The 20,792-nt window shown below is 42.9% G+C and overlaps 1 protein-coding gene and 1 long non-coding RNA gene across 4 annotated transcripts in view; one reads left to right on the forward strand and one right to left on the reverse strand.

Moving 5' to 3' along the window:
* The window catches only part of egfl7 (EGF-like-domain, multiple 7), a 16,511-nt gene extending 1,092 nt beyond the window's left edge, over window positions 1-15,419 (reverse strand). Inside the window, exons 1-9 of one of the 3 annotated variants that reach the window (XM_023817987.2) lie at window positions 15,206-15,419; window positions 10,888-11,034; window positions 7,177-7,386; window positions 6,573-6,698; window positions 5,005-5,117; window positions 4,444-4,539; window positions 3,930-4,097; window positions 896-972; window positions 164-326 (exon numbers count right to left, since the gene is read on the reverse strand). In XM_023817987.2, the coding sequence (XP_023673755.1) occupies window positions 164-326; window positions 896-972; window positions 3,930-4,097; window positions 4,444-4,539; window positions 5,005-5,117; window positions 6,573-6,698; window positions 7,177-7,256 (823 nt within the window). In that variant the 5' untranslated portion in view covers window positions 7,257-7,386; window positions 10,888-11,034; window positions 15,206-15,419. Of the gene's footprint in view, window positions 1-163; window positions 327-895; window positions 973-3,929; window positions 4,098-4,443; window positions 4,540-5,004; window positions 5,118-6,572; window positions 6,699-7,176; window positions 7,387-10,887; window positions 11,035-13,535; window positions 13,743-15,205 lie in introns of those variants that run through there. The other 2 variants (XM_023817985.2, XM_023817986.2) reach the window with 2 other exon arrangements.
* LOC111847090 (uncharacterized) lies at window positions 13,847-19,647 on the forward strand. The gene is made up of 2 exons (XR_002839016.2): window positions 13,847-14,019; window positions 18,152-19,647. It is a non-coding gene; the product is annotated as an uncharacterized lncRNA (long non-coding RNA).
* Window positions 19,648-20,792: the final 1,145 nt, after the last annotated feature.

The raw sequence follows: 20,792 nt of genomic DNA on the forward strand, positions 1-20,792 counted from the left end.
GTACATCACTTAGTTTCAGAAAAGTTTATTCTGTAAAGATTAGGACTGATGCTGATATTGGGAGAGAGTGAGGCAAAGATCTCCCAAAAGGGTGGATGGATTATTTCAGCCGTGGGGTGGGGAGGGTGGGGGTGGGGGTGAGGGTGGGGGGAGGGACACTCACAGGATCCGAGCCGCTCCTCCAGGAAGCCGACCTGCTCGCTCAGCGAGTCGATGCGGTCCAGCTGCTGGAAGGAGTGGGTCAGGAAGCTGGTCTTCTCAGCAACGTCCTCGCCCAGAGAGCGTGAGAAGAGGCTGTCGAAGGGAGCCAGGGCGAGCTGTAGCTTCTGCCGCGAAAATGTCAGAGTGTCAGGCGGCCTGTTCCCAAAGCCAGTGGACCACTTTTTGTTCCCCTGGCACTTTTTCCTACGACATGCTACAACCTGCGTTAAGGAACATTGCTGTGCATCCATTATGTATTTCCATTACATACAGTGGAAAATCTGTGCTAGAAAAGTATTGTTTTTGCTCTCAAAATCAGATATCTTGCCATCTTGCCATTCCTGAAACAGCTGGAATTTGCTTCCATCTGGCACATGTTGCCTGGCCGGCTGTCTCTTGATTGAGGCACAAAGTATGTTTGCTTGGAACTGTCTATCCATTTAGTATAAATACGTACCACCTTAAATATGCAAATAGAGGGGCAATGCATTTTTTGAGCAATTTGGGAAACTATTCAGCACAGACTTCTCACAAAGCTGATAACCAAGTGTTTCAGCCTAGCAGTTCAACTAAAATGGCTTTATGCTATGTATCTCTCCTAGTTTTTTTAAATAATTTATTATTCTCGTTAAAGATCATTATTGGATTTTAATTGGCCAGCACCTTGCAGTTGATATATGGAATTCACTGGTACCTGCTCCAGCACCTCCACTCTGTTCTTCAAGCTCTGCACCTCCTCTGTAACAGCGTCGACTGCCCTGGCCTTCCCACCTAGGACAAAGAAGTTTCTCATCAATCACAATAGGCTTTGGCTTAGTTCCAGAAGTTACAATTTCTCAGAGATCTTAACTTCAAACATCACTGTAATATGGACACCAAGTACTAACAAACTGATGGCTAAATGAGGGACACAATGACAGTTAACACTGGTGACATAACAATCATGGAATGTCAAAAGTATGGAGAAAACAAAGCAGGTTTTATGTAACCATATCACTTTTTTCTGTGTAGATCACTGCGCCAGCTATGATTTTCAGTGGCCTCACCCAAAAGGTCATTCTGAGTGATTATCAGCTACATCGTGGTGCAGATCTGTGTCGCGGCTGAGGAAATCTAACAGCTCACAGTTCTGTGATCTTTCCCAGATGTTGGCTGAAAGCGAGACTTGCACCAGGACTTGGGAGTATTAAGTCACCCCCAGCAGACAAGTTTGCCGAGGCAAGAATGAGAAGTGAAGTGATTGCCAACAGACCAAGAGGAGCAGGGGAGGGAGAGAGCACGATTTAACATCTCTGTCCTCACCGCCATGCTCTCCTCAATGTTATCTCCACAGCAACCTGCCTTATTTCTCTAAAAACAGTGTCTGTCTCCGGCTGAAGAGATTCCTGTAGCCTTCTCGTATTTTATCCGGAAGTTGATGATGTGCCTGTTTGGGGCCACGATGTTCCAAAATTTCCACATTTTTCCTCGTGTATAAACATGCTTGTCCCAGAGCTGAGACCTAATAAAAGCTTCACAAGTTAATGGGAGAACAAATCTCCAAATATAGTTTTGAACACCAATAGGTCAAAACTGTTGTTAATTACTATATGTGACCCTCAACGTTTTCACTGTTTAAATGGTGAAAAAGTAATCCGCTAGTGTAACAGAGTGACTTGAAGTATTTCGCAGCCAAGACCCCCATCTAACCTGGAGTGAATGATCGTACGGACTGCGTGACACTTGCACAGGACTTTAGCAATTACAGGCTATGCTTGGCTTGCGAAAGAAAGTCTGCTGTACGTTCGGAAATATGTAGTCAGAGAAACGACGATTCATTGCATTGTTTCAGTGAGTTTCCCATCCGTCATCCTGTTTTTTAGGAATTATGCTTGGCATAAAAAGGAAGGATGTGCTCTATTGGGGAGATGAATCGTAAATGTTTCATTACTTAGTAGCATATCTAATGCAGTAGTCAAGACGCTATGCACGAAGTCGTTTAACTAATCGTTTAGGTAGTCGGTTAGCTAGTAGTACACAAAAATGGAAATTGGTACCCAACACTGTAAATGACATTGAGGACCAGAACTCATGTAGATTTTGCATGAGTGATACATTTACATCCACCTAGACCTTCCTCTGATTAATTAAAATATATATATATATATTCATATATTTTGGGTTTTGTTTTACGTTTTTGTTTTTCATGCCTTTTCACTACAGTAAAAGCGGAAGACAAGCCATATACGATAAATCGTGGTCATTTTCACAACTGCCCTGGTGAGGTTGCGGATTGAAGAGCGTGACAAGCAGGCAACAACATAAACATGCCAAACAGCTGATACTTTCCCTGCTGGGACACAGGGGCACATTTCACCTGGAACATTTCACATTGATTATTAACCAGACATTGGTGAACCGCTGCAGAAACTTTGTGAACTCCATGGAGTCGCTTTTGGTGGCATTCACCAGCCACAATGCATTATTACTCACGGTACGAGTTGATAGTGGCATAGCGCGTACCAAAAGTAATAATGGATCATGGAGCTGGCTGGTCATCTTCTCTGCAGTAACAGCTGCTGTTGTACAAAAAGGCTACACAAAAAAATACAAAAAAATGCCTGTCGATGCTTTTTTCAGACCATGATTGATAGCCATACATAGAGAATGCCCTGGTAGGAAACACAGAGAAGGTGAACTAGGGGTTTCCTCTCCAGTGACATCACCAAAGCTCAGGCTCCAGGCCCAGTCAATAAATTAATAAGCTGGTAGTGAAATTTAACGAATTCTTCTAATGGCTGAGGTGCCCCTGAGGAGAGGTTTGGGAACCAAAGCGATGTTCATTAGCCATCCAACAAGATATAACTAACTTTTTGGAGAACAGAAACTTGTTAGTTTTTATGGTGTTAATTTGCATATGTTCTCTTGTTAAATAGTTTTTTCCTAAGCAAATGAATACCTATTATCCAGATAAATAACTTTGCCAAAGGCTGTGAATATGAAAAACTGAAAACTGAAAAAACTGTAACTGTGCTGTGATGTAAATCCAATAAAACAATGATAATTACTATGACAAAGAGTGTCATTTTTCACTAGGGCTCTTTGGGGGAGTGGGGTGCTCATTGAATCCTTAGGTTTGATTTTGTAGGGTTAGGGGGAGTTATAATAATATTGACAAACCTATTACCCTCAGGTCATACTGACCACTACTGGGCCTAAAATCTATGCCTGTCTGTGTTTACACTGGAAACTTCATCAGTTTGAGTTTGTAATCTATACTCAGAGTAAATGAATCTTGTTTTGGATTCTGCCATTGCTTTGGAGACTATAGTCGGCAATTTTTGCTGTATTTGGTCACAAATTGGGCAGGAAAACCCTGGAGACTCTAGCAAAACCACACAGAATCCCTGGGAAGGAGACTGCTGAGAGACGGAGAGAATACTGACATGCATTCGGGGCTGCCTTTGGCAGTAATGTCCTTGTTGTAGGCAGAATAGTGCTTCATATATAGAAGTAAATAAATATAGGGCACTGCCTGGCATATTGCAGATCTTGTTAACTTCCTGAATGAGTGGGAATATAGAGCACTGCCTGGCCTATCACAGACCTTGTTAACTTCTGTTAACTTCCTGAATGAGTGGAAATATGGAGCTCTTGCCTGGCATATCACAGACCTTGTTAACTTCTGTTAACTTCCCATATGAGTAGGAATGTAGAGCACTGCCTGGCGTGTAATGGAAGGTACTTACTCTCCAGGGTGGCAGTAGGAACAGCGGTGGTGACAGGCAAAGGAATCGCCTGGCAGGAACGCCCATCCCCGGCCAGCTGGTAGCCATCCCGACAGCCACATTGGTAGCTGCCAGGGGTGTTAAAGCACTGCTGGGCACAGGGGTGTGGACCGCTGCACTCATCCAGGTCTAAGAGAGTGTGGGAGATTTTTATTATTATTATTACTATTCTTATTCATTGCATTAAAATGACATCTAGTATGGCTTTTCCCTGGCTGCTTAAGTGCTAAACTAATTGATATGAGCAGATTTTGAGCATGTCAGAAACAGATTTAAAATATAAATGACTGAAGTACAAAATCATCTAGTTATGTGTAAATCATGGGTAATATTTTGTGCATGTAAAGTCAATATTTCCTTCAGTAAATTAATTATTGCTCTATAATTTTCAAAACATTCATATTCTGGTAAAAGCAAGAAAAAACAGCTCAGTATATATTAGAAATATGTGCTGAAATGGCTATTAAGTCATTACCTGTCTGACAGCGTTGTCCTGTCCAGCCCACGCCACAGGAACAATGATCCGGTCGCATGCAGGTGCCCCCATTGACACAGGGCTGGGAACACACCGCTGTGGGGGGGGGGGGCATACCGTTTTAAATGCAGGACATGCTACATTTCTTACCTGTGGGTTTGAATGACGACTTAAAATAGTATAATAATAATAGGCAAAATCAATATTCATGACATTATGAACGATGTGAATGGCAAATGTGATGAACACATTATTTATTTCAACATACCCAGCTGACATCATTTTTTGCCAAATTATGTTTTATATTGCTGCAGTATATGATTACAATGGCTCTGTATGTCCCTTGATGAGTCCAAATCTCTTTAAAAAGAAATAAAAATTACTTATGAAAAATAATTGTTAAATACTGCTAGAATTCATGAGTAAATGCTGGGGTCCTGGGTGAGGGAATGTAAAAAGAAATCACCAAGTGCATAGTGAACACCGTTTGTGAAGGACTGTACACTCGCTATGGTTACGGTAAGATATTTACAATTATGGTAAAGGTGTCTATCACGTTACCTTGGTTACAGTTGTGTGAATAGAATCTCCGCCATCCTGGACAGCACTCTGGATAGGAGTATGACACCGGTACAGTGTGGCTCACCTGCCGATATGATACTCTGTACATCGTCCTGTGGGTAACGAGAGCTGGGTTATGCTGAATAATATATGCAGAACACAGCTATTCCAGAGTTGCTGCCTGCCGTGTACTCTGAGGCTGCGAAAGCTGCCTAAGTGCCAGTGAGCCAGTCCATGCAGAAGCCATCCTATTCTGGGCACAGCCAAGAAAGAGAACCTTGGTAAAGTGGCAAGTAATGTGATGTGAAGAGACATGGAGGTTTTCTTCATGGATGAGGCTGGTCCACATTGTTTCAGTAAGTATACAAAACCACAGTGGGAGGTCAAAACACGCCCTGGGGCTCAACCACAGGCGCCCCCCCCCCACCCCTGAGTTAATGAATGATATCATATTCAGCAAGTAAGAAGCCCTGAATGGAAGCAGATCAGAACATGGTTGTTGCTCCTGTTGTGCTGTCAGACTGACAGTGAGAAGACCATAAGCCCAGACGGGACTTTGGCCAAAATAAACCAAGCTGTAGTCTCAGCAGTTATTTTCCCGTAGATATCCAGAAAGTGCTTAGCTCTGAGTCCCCAAAAGTCTCCGCCTCCATGACTCAGTTCTGGAGCCCTCAGGAAGCAGGCTTGGCTGCTTCTCCACCAGCTCCTTAGCTGCCTCATTGCGGTGATCTTAAAATGCTAACCCCGGCCCCGTTTGAACCCACAGCGGACATGTAGGTACGAGCCAGAGTTAGCAGGAGCTGCTGCTTCCCTGCTGCTGATTTGAGTTCCATAGTGGACTCTTCTGTAAACCACAACTACTTCAGTAACATCCAGATGTACATGGATAATCCATAACCACTTATCCAGTACATGGTCAGGGTGAGCTTCAGCCAATCCCAGGAAGCATGCAACATGAGCAGGGGGACACCCCGGATGGCCAGGCCTTTGCATGCACTATTTAAACATGTCACTTTTCCCAATCACATGCTTGTGGACTGTGGAAACTGAAATATGTGGCAGAATCCTAGAGAGATCATGCAAACACACACACACACACACACACACACACGGGTTTGTAATTATATATTTGGGAGGACTCAGCATTCATGTCTATTGAGAAAACTCTAATTCCAACATGACAACCTTAACCCCTACCCCACCCTGACCTTAAGCATAAGTAACCAAACAAAATATGGGACTTTTGGCATTTGTAATTTTTTGATTACATTCACATATCTTCGTGGGGCCCTGAAAAATGGTCCCCACAATGTCAAAACACAGGTTTTTATCACATTGTGGGGTACATTTGGTCTCCACAATGTAATATAAGCATAATCCATACACACACAACAAGGGACAAGATGAAAACTGATAACCTCAGTAAGGCAGAGACACATTTAACATGCTATGCTACCTGAATGGATACCAAATATATATCTAATTTAATTTGAAAAACAACATCATCAAAGAGTGTAAACACCAATGAGCAGACAGAACAGGCCATTAAGTGTAAAACGGGGGCTTACTTGTATGTGCTGCAGAGTCGATGATCATGGCAGAGGGTTAAGTAAGGTTTATGGACTGTCTGAACAAAGGACTGGGTGTGCAGGACAGTGCTGTGCCGGGGGACATCTCTGAGGCACACTCTCCGCCTGTGTACAGGGGACACCCCAAGAGCATGAGCAATAGTAATGTCCACCTCCTACCCTTCACACTGACCATAAATCAATAACCACACAAACAGGGCTTGTTTAAAAGGCCCAAATTGATTATTATCATAATTTTAAATGATTTTGGGTAACAGAAAATTAACACCTTTTAATGACTGAACTGGTTAAGTGCATGTGTGAGATCTAGGGAAGTGTTATTTGTTTTAATATTATGTGGATGCATTTTTAAAACTTAAAAAAAATGGTTTTAAATATGATAATTTTCTTTTATTATACATCATATATATAAATGTATGTATGTTCCTTACATACATATCTTTGCACCAATATGGGTTTATACAGAGTTTCAACGAATAACGGAAGGACATGCACACCGTAATATCATGAGGCATGCACACCTTAGTGCTTTGCCATCCCCCCCGATATAGTGCTCATGCTGAGAGGAGCAGAAGTTCATTACCCATGGTTCCTGAAGATATGGGATGTGCAGGATGTATGAACAAAGAGCAGGGAAGGCAGAAGGAGGAAAACTGGGTACATCTCTGCCTGGCTATCCCGCTCTCTCTCAGCCGGGGGAGTAGAGCGCTGCAGGCGGCCGTGGGCAGAAGGAGCGGAACGCTGGATATCCAGGCGGCGTCTCACATGGATTTGAAGACGGGGCTGCAGCTACCTGGTATCACAGCAAGCAGAAAGACAGGCGGGACCGTCAAAGCGGCACCAGGAGAGACAGAACTGCTGAAACTTTCTAAAACTCTGGTCTTTTTTTCTGTCGGCAAACTTTATTCTTCAGTACATCAAAAGAAGGTTTAAAGGCCAAGTTCTCAGGTCACTAAATGGCAGCTACGCTATGCATGGCAAGGCAGGTTTGGAAGAATTTAATCAAATTGATTAGGCTTGATGAGCGCATGTACAAATTAAGGGTATTCTGGACTGAGGACTTTGTGCCTGCACTCTTCTGGCCTCTGAGGAGGTCTAGACAAGTCCCAGCTGTGTCTCACCTATAGCTCATACGGGGAGAATGTCAGCGGCAGGCTGAAAAACACCATGATGCTAAAAGGCTAAAAAAAAACACGAAACTTTCCAGGACAGCTTACTAAATTCAGCGCCTCTCTCCTCCTCCACAGTTGGATAAGGGGGAATTTAACACTGTGATGCATAAAAGGTCCCACATCTCTTGGGGATCAACATTTGCATCTGCTACCACACTGAGGCAGCCGAGAAGTTTGGTCCCCGTGTCCACCAGAGTCTGACGAAAGGCAGAGGAAACATGCACCCATGTTATTAAAATGTGGCAGCAATTACCACAGAGTCTGATATCCATTATGCTTAACTGCAAATGAGAAATGTAACATTTACAGAGGTATTTTTTTCTCTGCCACATTTTTGCTACATGTATGACATGTGACTAAGTCCTAATCTTGTGTCTCTCAGGACTAAACCCTAACCATACCTAACGTCGAACAGCTTATAGTAACCGACTTGTAACTGAATTTGCAGTGGCAGGCAATTTATGGACAGCAAAAAGACGTAAAAGCTATTCCCTCACAAGGAGTAAAACATCTTTAAAAAGTGAAGCTGAGACGTGGGGAATCTATGGGACATTGGAGACTGCCATTTAAAAGGTTTATGGCTCTCTATACACACTGCAAATGGCTCCCAGGCTCCTGGAGAGCAATAGCATGTTTGAAATAAAAGGGGCCACTTTCCACCACAATCCCACGTGATGAGCAAAGGCGGCTGTAAATACCTCCCTCTCTGAGACAACACGGGCATTTGGTGGGTCACTTATCAGTCAATTCCACTGCACAGGCCAAGGGAGGTGCCAGCCTGACGGAGCCAAAGGGTGTCATACCATAGTTTTAGCGAAAAGGCCCCTGTGAGAGAAGCAGCCAATTTAGCTAGACCTGGGGGCAAGTCCTGGCTTCCAAGGAGGAGGCAATGATTGGATTGTGCCAGAATGAGCCAACATTCTCCTTTCCCTGACATTGTATCTGGAGCGACAGTAGATGTATCCCCTTACTCTGTCTGTTTCTTTGTTCCCCAAATCGCTCATCAACCCCAGTCATTCAAGAAGTTTCACTAAAGGACTCTACTGAAGCTGAATGTTTCATCACTCTGCCTTAATATTTATTTTTTTTCTTTGCTTTAGAAATGCACCTCTCCTGAAAACTATTATATCTTAAAATATTAGGCTCCACTGGGCCCTTTGATTGTGGTATTTATAAGGAAACCATAGCTTACTCCAAAGACGATGAAGCTTTTGACTTTTGTTGGCATTGAATCTTTAATAAATCTTCTCACTCGTATTGCTCTCACACTTCCCCTCTTTCTGTCTTCTGCATTATAGCACGAAACAACAGAAATAGTGACTGGGAGTCAAGCATTCGCACTCACCTGTTCAAGGGGGGGGGGGGGGGTGCCCCGTGAAAAAGCTATTTATGACACTCCACCCAAAAGCTTTTAAATATAAATTCTAATGTCCATCAGACATTGGCACAGTACTGGCACTGGTTGGAATAAATAAATCAGGCCCAACTAAAAAACACTACATTAGATAAAAAAAACTATAAATGTTGCCCCATTTTAATAAGAAGCTTTCACTGATTATGAGAAGGTGATCAGGAGTCAGGACAGTAATGTGAAGAACGCCACTGGCTCCTCTCCATGGGACACTGGAGCAGAATCTACATGCTGTTTCACAGTCAGCTTCAAAGGAGGCTGTCTTAAATCCCAGCTTACTAACTCAGCTGGAGTTTATGGGTCAATCAAATCCTTTTACCCAACATCTGTTTGCATCACTGCAATGTAGCAGACTGTCTGTTTATACCCCTAGTCTCCCACACTGCAAGCCCTTCAACATGGTACACTACCACAGCAAGGAGATAATGGGATGGAGAGAGAGAGAGAGAGAGCAAAAGAGAGAGAGCAAAAGAAAGACCCCCTGAGAGGCTTTGGCAGCTGCCTCAACCTGTTTCCCTTCAGCAAAAGCTGAGCACCAGAGGACACTAAAATATGGCGTGCCTCTTCAGTCTGTGGTGGCCCTCTGCCTGGAATGGCTCCTGTTAATCGATCTGCTGTCATTCACAGTTAGGAACTTGTTATTGGTGTCAGCCACGTCAGAGAAGATGGAATAGATCTGCTGAGTGCTGGAACTGGATGTGACACAGCAGTGATCCTAAAAGTGTGATCCCAATCCCATCCCATAAAAAGCTGCATGATAAGAAAGGGCACAGGTTTGGGTGTGAAGGCATGCTGTCGTGTGGGTTAGTGTGAAGGCGTGCTGTCGATGTTAGTGTGAAGGTGTACTGTCATGCGGGTTAGTGTGAAGGCGTGCTGTCAATGTTAGTGTGAAGGCGTGCTGTTGATGTTAGCATATGAAGGCATGTTGTTGATGTTAATGTGAAGGCGTGCTGTCGATGTTAGTGTGAAAGTGTGCTGTCATGCGGGTTGGCGTGAAGGCGTGCTGTCAATGTTAGTGTGAAGGCGTTCTGTTGATGTTAGCGTGAAGGTGTACTGTCATGCAGGTTAGCGTGAAGGCCTCAATGTTTGCGTGAAGGCGTACTGTCATGCTGGTTAGTGTGAAGGCGTGCTGTCATGCTGGTTAGTGTGAAGGCGTGCTGTCATGCTGGTTAGTGTGAAGGCGTGCTGTCATGCTGGTTAGTGTGAAGGCGTGCTGTCAATGTTAGTGTGAAGGCGTGCTGTCATGCTGGTTAGTGTGAAGGCGTGCTGTCATGCTGGTTAGTGTGAAGGCGTGCTGTCATGCTGGTTAGTGTGAAGGCGTGCTGTCATGCTGGTTAGTGTGAAGGCGTGCTGTCATGCTGGTTAGTGTGAAGGCGTACTGTCGATGTTAGCATGAGGGTGCTGAGTCTGCTTTCTATATCAGCCAAAAATAGGCTGACTGAAAGAGGCAATAAACTCATCATGATGCTAAAGTCCTACTGGATACCTCTGAAAGATAAATGTTGTTTTTGCTAATGGACTAACATGGAATAAAACATCAAAATCTAGTCAACATACGTCATATTTGCAAACTACAAGGGACCCTTAATACTGTTATTTGCACAACAAACCTATTTACATTAGTTTAACCCAAGGCTGCTTTTGCTGGGTAGGTGGTCTTCTGCATATTTCACAAGTCTGGTACGGCTGCAGACTAACAGTGAAGGATTACCGTGTCTTGTTCTGGATCCACTGCTTATGTTCCTCTCTTTTTCATTTCTCACAGACGCAGAGCCATAAATAAACGGTCTCCCCAATGGAGGTCCAAGCAGGGGCCATGGGGCGTGCGGTGGTTTGGGGGAGGGATAGCCTCGGGCTGCTGAAATAGCGGATTCCAGATCAGCCAGTAGAAAACAGGCTCCGCTTTGCGCTCCAAGCTCACCACTCACTGCCATTGCACTGATATGGGGGCGCAATTACTGACAATAGTGTTGCTAGAGCCCTCAGCTTTAGGAGGGACGAATGGAGGTGATAAAATGACAAGGACAATATAACTGCCACTGTGACAGGGACAGCTGGGGTAACCAGTGCAGCTTGCCCCAATAGAGAGGCTAAGCTACAAATTTGGCAAAGTGAAGTCCTTCATGGAAAGCATCCCTAAGTGGGTATTTTTTCCGAGGCAGTTATCAGCACTTATTGCATGAGACGCGATACTCCCGGAACACCACGGGGTGGGGGGGGGTGGGGGTTTGACTCAAGATGGGGGTTAGTAACATCGCATCAGCCACAAAAGGAGGCTACAGAAACTATTCTAGACAGAGTCTGGCAACGTCAAATTGAATTAAACATATTTTTCATACTATGAAATGTAGCCAAGAGCGTCTAAAACAGGAATGTGTCTGCCACTTCCAGGCGAGGTCATGTAATTAGCTAAAGTTGGCAGCATCACCGCCTCACACCTCCAGCACTGGGAGCAGAAATTCCATCTCAGCTCTGCTTGTGTGGAGTTTGCAGGTTCTGCCCGTGTTCTCCATGCACCTTTGTTTTTTCCCAGAGTCCAAAGAAATGCAGTTATGCTAACTGGTATCTCTAAAGTACTCGCAGTATGCTATTATGTGTGTGTGCGTGAGTAAATGCCCTGTAACTGGTATCTCGAAAGTACTCGCAGTATGCTATTATGTGTGTGTGCATGAGTAAATGCCCTGTAACTGGTATCTCTAAAGTACTCGCAGTATGCTATTATGTGTGTGTGCATGAGTAAATGCCCTGTAACTGGTATCTCGAAAGTACTCGCAGTATGCTATTATGTGTGTGTGCATGAGTAAATGCCCTGTAACTTGTATCTCTAAAGTACTCACAGTATGCTATTATGTGTGTGTGCATGAGTAAGTGCCCTGTAACTGGTATCTCTAAAGTACTCGCAGTATGCTATTATGTGTGTGTGCATGAGTAAATGCCCTGTAACTGGTATCTCTAAAGTACTCACAGTATGCTATTATGTGTGTGTGCATGAGTAAGTGCCCTGTGACAGACTGGCATCCTGTACAGGGCGTAGTCTTGCCTTTTGTACCCCTATTGCCTAGAGGTAAAGGTGCCTAAAGGTGGCTATGACATCCAGACAAAATGAAACTGAACACCCAGGTGTGAACGATCTTAAAGCGACACCGTCTTGATCGTTTTATGTCACGCCACTACACTAGAAGGAGCAAAATGTTTCTCATACAGCAGACCCACATACAGAGTGAAAATAAGTAATTCCTTCTCATGAACTGCAGGTTGTCTGCACATCTTTAAAAACTTGACGTGACCCATCATATAAATGGCGATAATTTTGCACATGTTCAGCAAGTCTTCCTTCAAAGGCATTCACCATTGCAAATCCTTTTAGTTCCTGAGCATTAAGGAGCACTAGTGACACGAGGGAGTGCTCCTTCTGTCCAGCCAATCCCATACAGTGGGTGGGATCAGAACAAGCAGAAAAGTTTGCTTCTGGGGGGGGGGGGGGGGGTTATGGGGGGAGGCTACACAGGCGATGCTCTGAAATGGTGATCACCGTGGTGATCGCCAGCTATATGACTTTGTGCTGCTAAAACAATGTCGATTCCTTCGATTTCGTTTGAAGCATTCGGCTGTCTAACCAGTTCGAACATGGATGGATAGTTTTAAGCTTCTATCAAAAGTAAAACATAGAGATGCATAATGAATTACTTAACAAATTATAGTAATTATAGAAATATCCATTGATACGCCATACTGTTAAGTTCAGTACAGGGTCAGAGTGAGAAATATGTAGCACCTCGAAACAGCTGCTGAACACTTTTGTAAAATACATGGTTATCAAACATGAAAACATACATCTTTAAAATTGTTTTTGTTTAAACGATAACAGTTGCACTGTAACAAGCAACACTCATAAATATCTGTGTGTGCCTGAACCATGTGCCTTAACCAGAAATCTATAAATACTATTGTCACTATTATTTCAAATCAAATTCGCCGCCCTTTGAACTGTAGGCTGCTTATGAAAAACAGCGGTCGACAGAGGGCGCTATTTCACAAGCCACTTTGTGTAAGTTACGTGCATATCTTTGTGCATCCCTTTGTTATTTTACCGTGCGGGACACTACAAAAAAGAATGAATGAAGTTTGTCCTCCAGGGAGGTAGTAAAAACCACAATAGCACATTACTGATTATAACAGCCAGATTTTACAGTTACGTCTTTATGGGTATCGAGGACACTATATCCATGTGTTCTGCTTTTTCAAGCACAATCTGTGACATAATTAAATCGGTGACAGAAGTCTGATGATACAAATGAACTTACAGATAATACATTCGGACATAATGCATTGCAAAAAAAGAGATTATTTCAAACTCACTCGGGGAGCGCTCTTCTCTGTGAGGTTGCTGGTATTTCTTTGATCCCACGATCCCCAGCAATGCAAGCAATAAAACACTCCCACTGTAATGTGCTAAATGCGAAAATCTCAGCAAATTGAATCTAGAAGGAAGTAATGAATTCCCAAGTTCGAATATTTTCTTTACTAAAGCTGCTGTTTTGCGTTCCCGTTTGCAGCTTGTCGTCCTCGGTAGACTTTTGCTGAAAAATATCAGAGCTCGCAGGGGGGCACCCTGGACCCGCACCTCGATCTCCCTCCCACCAAATCAGCTTTAAAGCGCTATGATTGAGCAACAGGTCAAAGAAACACCCAAACGTTACGCATTAAAAGCGACATCAGTGTACGGGAACAATCCCGTCTAATAACAGCAATTTTTGTTACAAAGAAATAAATCGACTACCACCCAATGCTTAAAGAATAAGCAGCTACGGATATTACCGTCCACCATCTAGTTACCTTTCAGGTAAGTGTATACTTTTAGCAAAATAAACTCCTCGATGGATTTACGCAATATATAAAGGATTCGTTCTTTATAAAAAATGATGGACTATACAGCGATTTAATGCAAGTTAGGTAACATAACTACACACCTCAGATACCTTACGTGTGCTTAAATTAGCTTAAGAATTCGTAAAATATATCTTTACATATTGACAGTTAAGTATGCCAGTTCTTTGAAGCTTGTAAACGAACCATTTGGTCAGACATTAGTCTACGCAGTATTTGTGTTTTAATAAGCTTTTGCATGCTTAAACGGGCTGTTGGTAGTGCCTTTATAAAACGCAGCCGATCGCTGGCTGGATGCGGCGATGATCGCCTGTTTACAGGTGCGCTTCTGCCAAGTCTTTACAGTAACTGATTTTGACCTACATCCAAGTTACCATAATATTATACTGTTTTATGGTTGGTGACCGCACACATTCAGCATTAGGTTCGAAGAGTTGAAACTTGTCTCGGCTACTCGTTTCCTTATCGGTTGAGCCTTAGCAGTAGGTCATGCACCCACCCACAGCCCCCTGACCCATTACTGCGTTCAGGAAGCCTATCTGGGCGTGCTCCTATTGCTTTTGTATACTTCACCCTTATCGCAGCTCAAGCGCTGTCTTAATGTGGCGAAAATTTTGGTATACTAAATATGACGGCCACCTCGATCATCTAAGTCCCATCAGGTCATCGGACCGTATATGATCTCCTCTTTACCGCAGTTTTAATCGGGGTCCGACTCATAAATAACCGCGCAACTTCGACACAATATATTTTTTCCATAATTATTTAGCGACAATTTATCTAATTCGAGTACCGCCTCGTAAGATGAAACCTTACGAAAATAATCACTAGTTTATCTCTCATAAACACAGCTATAGTTGACTTATGGTTGCGAACACCACTGGATGGAGAAAGTACCAAATCCTTTCAGTACTACATACAACATACTAATACAGTATATCCCTTTTAAATCGGTTGTGTCGGTATTTTACAAGAGTATTTATAGAATAAAAAAAAAACACTACAAATCATGAAGCAAAGAGGAATCAGTCACATCAAATAGATACAACTGTATGATTATTTACAACTTTGTTTATTTAAAACGCATGCACATAAGAAATAGCATGTAATAGTGATTTATCCTAGTATAAAAGCACGCCTACCGTCTCTCACTTTCAACTTGCACGAGGTTCAAGTCTTGCCAAAAGCAGCTGCCATTGACAGCAGCCGTAACCATTTGACAGGCGATTTACCCTCTTCTTCCATGGTTTCAGTTTCTTTTAATCTCATCCCAAAGTTTTTTATTATGATACGGCCGACGGGTAAATTGCTTGATGTGCCCCGTGAACTGCCTGGAAAGAAATGAAATGCCTTTGGGCGTTTTTCAGTTGCTTTTTATGCAAGCTTTCCTGTGGAAGTCAGGAATTGGACGGACAATCCCAAACCGGAATTCCTGTGTGTGTTTCGAGCTGATAAAACCGTCTTTACAGAACAAACAAGCCCCATCCTGCTCAAACTGCTTAATGAATCAAAATTTCACCATTTAATATCCCGTACGTGGGTTTTCTATACAGAAATGTCTATACGACTTAGTATACTCGTTTATAAATTATTTAAGTACAATGTTATTTTTTACGCAGCTAAGAAATCGTAATATGACTTAAAGAAAAACAACGTTTTGGCGAATATACGATTTTAAAATCCCGTAGGAAAAGGATTAGATTTGCAGTCGCGCTTGTCTAGCGTACGTATTACCCCCTTTCCTAACAGCATATTCTGTAAGCAATGTTTTATGTGTTTATAGTCTTTAGATTTTATGAATGCAAGTAAAAGGAAGTCGGTTGCCTCTCAAAGGAAGCAAAGATGAAAACTGTATACAGTATGTCTGTCTGTGAAGTTACGGAGAGGTACATGTACTATAAGCCTTCCAGACAGTTATCTTACAGAGAAGCGCGATAATGGAACTAAATACTTTGGAAATTAAGCATCACGACAAGACCGTTTTAATATTGTTTACAAAGTAAAACATTTTTTTATAGAAAAAATAAAACCATGCATTAACAATTAAGGGTACTATCAACAGATTACAGTTTTATTTATTTTACTTTTTAAAGTTAGGAAACGTGCTTGAGGGTACAATCGCCCTCCTATTGCTTGTGTACTACAAGCCGAAGTATTACCATCTGCACACTCCTTACAGAGAGACTTGTACAAGGCCTTATTTTTGATAAATCAGTGAAGGAGGTTAAAAATAGCTGTCATCCATTTGTCACACTGACCTCACGGACTCACAGCTTGCTTATCAAAAGTCCCCAAAAGGAGGGGAGAAGATGAATGATTGCTCATTTGCAGTCAAGCTGCAATCATTCTGGTTGCTGGTTTGCCAAAGCAGGTGAACTTCAGCAGGGAAGGATCTGATTAATTTGAAGCTTTTACATACCTTTGCAAAAACATTTGTTTCATAGTCTGTTGGTGTGACAAAATGCTATTTATGCTGCCAATTAGTAATCACAACAATGTGCTGCTACCATGGTTACAGTCAACAAGTTTGCTGGGAATGCATGGCATTAACCCAAAGGTACAATTCACGTTTTCTATGCTTACAATATATGTTTTAAGTAGCATTACATCTTATCCACATCATTCTTTCATGCAGACCAACATAGTCGAGGAGCTAGCATAAATAATCAACCAAATTTGTTTTTTAATCGCTAAGTCATTTAGTACAGGATATAGTTTAAGTGCGTTTATTAAAGGGCTCGTTAACAGGCTACCTGAAAAACCTTGACATGTTGTGCTTATCTACCCAGAAAACTTCCAGCTTTCTTCCTAAACATGGTCAAATGGAGGCTGAGGCTTATGCCAGGCATCACCAGGCACAAGGCAGGGGACACTCTGGATGGGATACCAGTCCATCACAGGGCAGGGGACACTCTGGATGGGATACCAGTCCATCACAGGGCAGGGGACACTCTGGATGGGATACCAGTCCATTACAAGTTACAAGGCAGGGGACACTCTGGATGGGATAACAGTCCATCACAGGGCAGGGGACACTCTGGATGGGATACCAGTCCATCACAGGGCAGGGGACACTCTGGATGGGATACCAGTCCATCACAGGACAGGGGACACTCTGGATGGGATAACAGTCCATCACAGGGCAGGGGACACTCTGGATGGGATAACAGTCCATCACAGGGCAGGGGACACTCTGGATGGGATACCAGTCCATCACAGGACAGGGGACACACACACACACACACAGAGGTTTGTAATTATATCTTTGTGGGAACTCTCCATTCATTTATATGGGGAAAATCCTAATCCCAACACAACGACCTTGACCCCTACCCAGGCCTAACCAAACAAAATATTTGTAGTTTTTTGATTTTTAATTTTTTGATTGCAGTCACAGATCTTTGTGGGGACCTGAAAAATGTCCCCACAACATCAAAAAATTCTTTATCATATTGTGGGGGACATTTGGTCCCCACAATGTAATAAAAACACAATACACACACACGCTATGGGCAATTTAGAGACACCAATTAGCCTAACTGCATGTCTTTGGACTGTGGGAGGAAACAGAGCAAAGCCCAGCGGAAATTCACGCCAGCAGTAGAACAAGCTGAATATGTAAACTCCACACCCAGAGCAGAGGCAGAATTTAAACTCCTAAAGCTCAAGCTGTGAGACAACAGTGATAGCCACCAGTCAGTGTGCCCCTCTGCATATACTGTAATGATGTATACAAGTTTTTAATGTTTTTAATGTTTACCATTTTGATGTTTTATTTTTGAAGGTATTTACTAATATGTGATGCTTTTAATGAATTGAATGAGTGAGGATGTGCTTGGTTATATGTACATATATTTCCCAAAGGCTTCTGTAGCCATTCAGTGTGTTTGGCTTCCAGGCTGCTGTCTGTGTTGGGCTGTGTATGTGTTCCGGCACCATGGGGATGCACTGTCCTTGGGCCGTGGTAAAAATTCACTCAGGTCAAGCTGTTTGCTGTCACTAGTGGCTTTGCTATCTTTCTTCTCAAGGAATCTTTTCTTTCCATTAAGCTGAACCCGTGTGGGGTAATTCTGAACTCTATTCTGCAGATTTGGCTGAGAAAAAAAGGAAGAAGTAGAAGAAAAAAAAGTGAGTTGCTGCAGTATTTCCTGTGAGAGAGGAAGAAGGAAGTGGCTGGTGGAGAGAGATTCTGGAGTCTGCTCCCTCAAAACAATAAAAATCTTACTTGTGAAGGAAACGGACCTGCGTCAAAGGGGACCTGACAGAGTGTTTGAAAGGCCAGTAGCAATGACCCATTGGACACGTGAGCATATGATTGTTTGCCTGAAGTCTTTAGTCCAGCTCTTTGCACTCCCACAGAGCACAAAGACCACTTCTGTCGTTTAAAAACAATAGCCACCGCAAAAGGGGATTTGTTGTAAGGTTTACATTACTGGAATATATTATTTTTGGTAAGAAATAAATTTTAAATATGGCATCTTCTCATAGTGAGAATTTGTGTGCTTTCTAGCACTTATTTGTCTGTAACTTCTTTCAAGAAAGTGCAGAGATAATGGAGCAAAGTGTAACCATAGAGTAACACTAAAGTATAGTGCTGTGTAGCGCTTAAACATTTTAAGTAAACAACATTAATATAGTGCCATTAAATATACATTCAAAATGTACGATTGAACCACAGGCACAAATTACCTTCTAGTTTAAAAAGGGGTTTGTCAAGCCAGTTAATAATAATTCCAAAAAAGAAGAACAAATGTTTTTAGAGAAGTATGGACCCAAACAGGATAGGAAGGTTTCTGGCTTAGCACATGTATCGAAAGCTATGTTTTGACTTGGAGTCAACAAAGACTGTGCCTGCTCTGCATGACTCTGGCACCAGTTCTCATCAAGGAGATCCTCTGGTCCAGCTGGAAAGTCCCACACATGTTCTTTAGGACTAAGGCTCAATAACTGGCAAGGCTTCTGCACTTCTGTAACCACAAGTTGACAAGGTTTTGCCTGTGGATTGAAGCACTGTCATCCCTTAAAGTCATCGCTCCCAGCATGGAAGAATCATGATGGCACAACGTGACTGTTATATTGGAATGCACACTCTGCTTCTGACTGAATGATTGGCTGTAGGCAAAGCCAGAGAGTCATGCCCCATACCGTTTTGGAGCTGCCAGCAATACTTAGTGCTGAAGCCGAGCACTTTGTTCTGTCGGAACGCGTATTCGTGTCTGTTTGCAGTGAACATTGTGGGAGACAATGCTCCACACTATCATTCTCTACTCCAAAACTGTCCCACATGAATAAAGCGGTTTCTGGTCTTGTGAGCAGTTTGCTGTGGAAACCTCCTGTGGGACTGAGGCCTGAAAAGTTCTCTTTGTCCAACTAGACACGCAAGATACATACAGTATAGGCTACTTCTGTGTCGCTTTTTTGGTTCTCTTCACAGTGCAAACTAATATCTCTGAATTTTAGCTTTTTATGTGGCCTTTGCCCAGGTAATGATAATATCCCTGCATTCTCGTGATTGGAAGAACTCCAGTTTACCGGTACTCATACAAGTGCAAATGGCAAATAAAGAATTCATCATATTCCCCAATCTATCATTTGGGCAATGATTAGCCATGCTTAACTGGCTCTCTCAGGTGGAACATCTGTGACACATGCAAAAAAACTGTGCAATGATAATAATGGCTGTAAAGTACAGTAGCCTCTCTCCAGTATTTTATAAACAGGACTTCCTAACCAAGAAGACCCAAATTCATTTTTTTCTTTTTAAGGCACCAGAGAGGACATTAGTGACTCCTCCCCCATCCACATCTCTGCCATGAAAAAATCAGACTCAGACTTAAAAGTAGGGCACTGGATTCAAATGCATGTAATTTCATTCAGATATCCAAAAATAAGAGTGGAACTGCGTTATCCAGTGCAATCAAGACCATAGCCCAGTTCCTTCTGTCTTTGCTAAAGAATGACTTTAATAGATTTACATAAGCTCACGGACGCGCACTTGTAATCGAAAGATTGCTGGTTCGAATCCCCAACCAACAAAGCACCACTGAGGTACCCTGAGCAAGGTAACGCCTCCAAGCCCTACTCCCTGGGTGCTGAAATAGCTGCCCCCTGCGATGTCACAATGTCACATATGGTTTAAATGCAGATGACACATTTCGTTATTGTGCACTGTGTGCTGTGGTATGTCAACAATGATCACTGATCACCAAATTCAAATACACCTTTAGTACCTGCACTTACAAGTTGACTCAAACTCGAGGGGTACCGCTAGACACTGTGGACCCCAAGAAAGCTCTTTAGTTAACCAACCCACATGGCTGCAGCCAGGGTTTGAAAAACAGTGAGGGGGTTGGGGGTGCGTCTCATCAATCACATTATTGATACCGCCCCCTTCATAAGCTGTTAATTTTTTTAAGTAATTAGTTATGTGAAATGTTGGTTAGCCTTTTTATTCAGGTGAATATTTAGCTTCAAATTTTATTTTTAGCTTTTAAAAAGTTACCGAGGTCCGGACCTGGGTGACCTCATAGCTGGCCAACCCAGACCATTCCAAAGGTGGCACAAATTTTTTAAGGTGTCTGTCACTCAAGGGCCCTTGGAATCGTCCTGACTCCCCCTCCCCCTTTACAGTGGTCCTGGTGCAGTGCCACTTGGGCAGCAAGCGTAAGCAAGAAAGTCCCAGATGGATCAGACCTTGATGATGGAACCTGGCCCTGGGAATGTGGACTG

Source organism: Paramormyrops kingsleyae, chromosome 7, assembly GCF_048594095.1.
Source record: "Paramormyrops kingsleyae isolate MSU_618 chromosome 7, PKINGS_0.4, whole genome shotgun sequence".
NCBI lineage: Eukaryota > Metazoa > Chordata > Actinopteri > Osteoglossiformes > Mormyridae > Paramormyrops > Paramormyrops kingsleyae.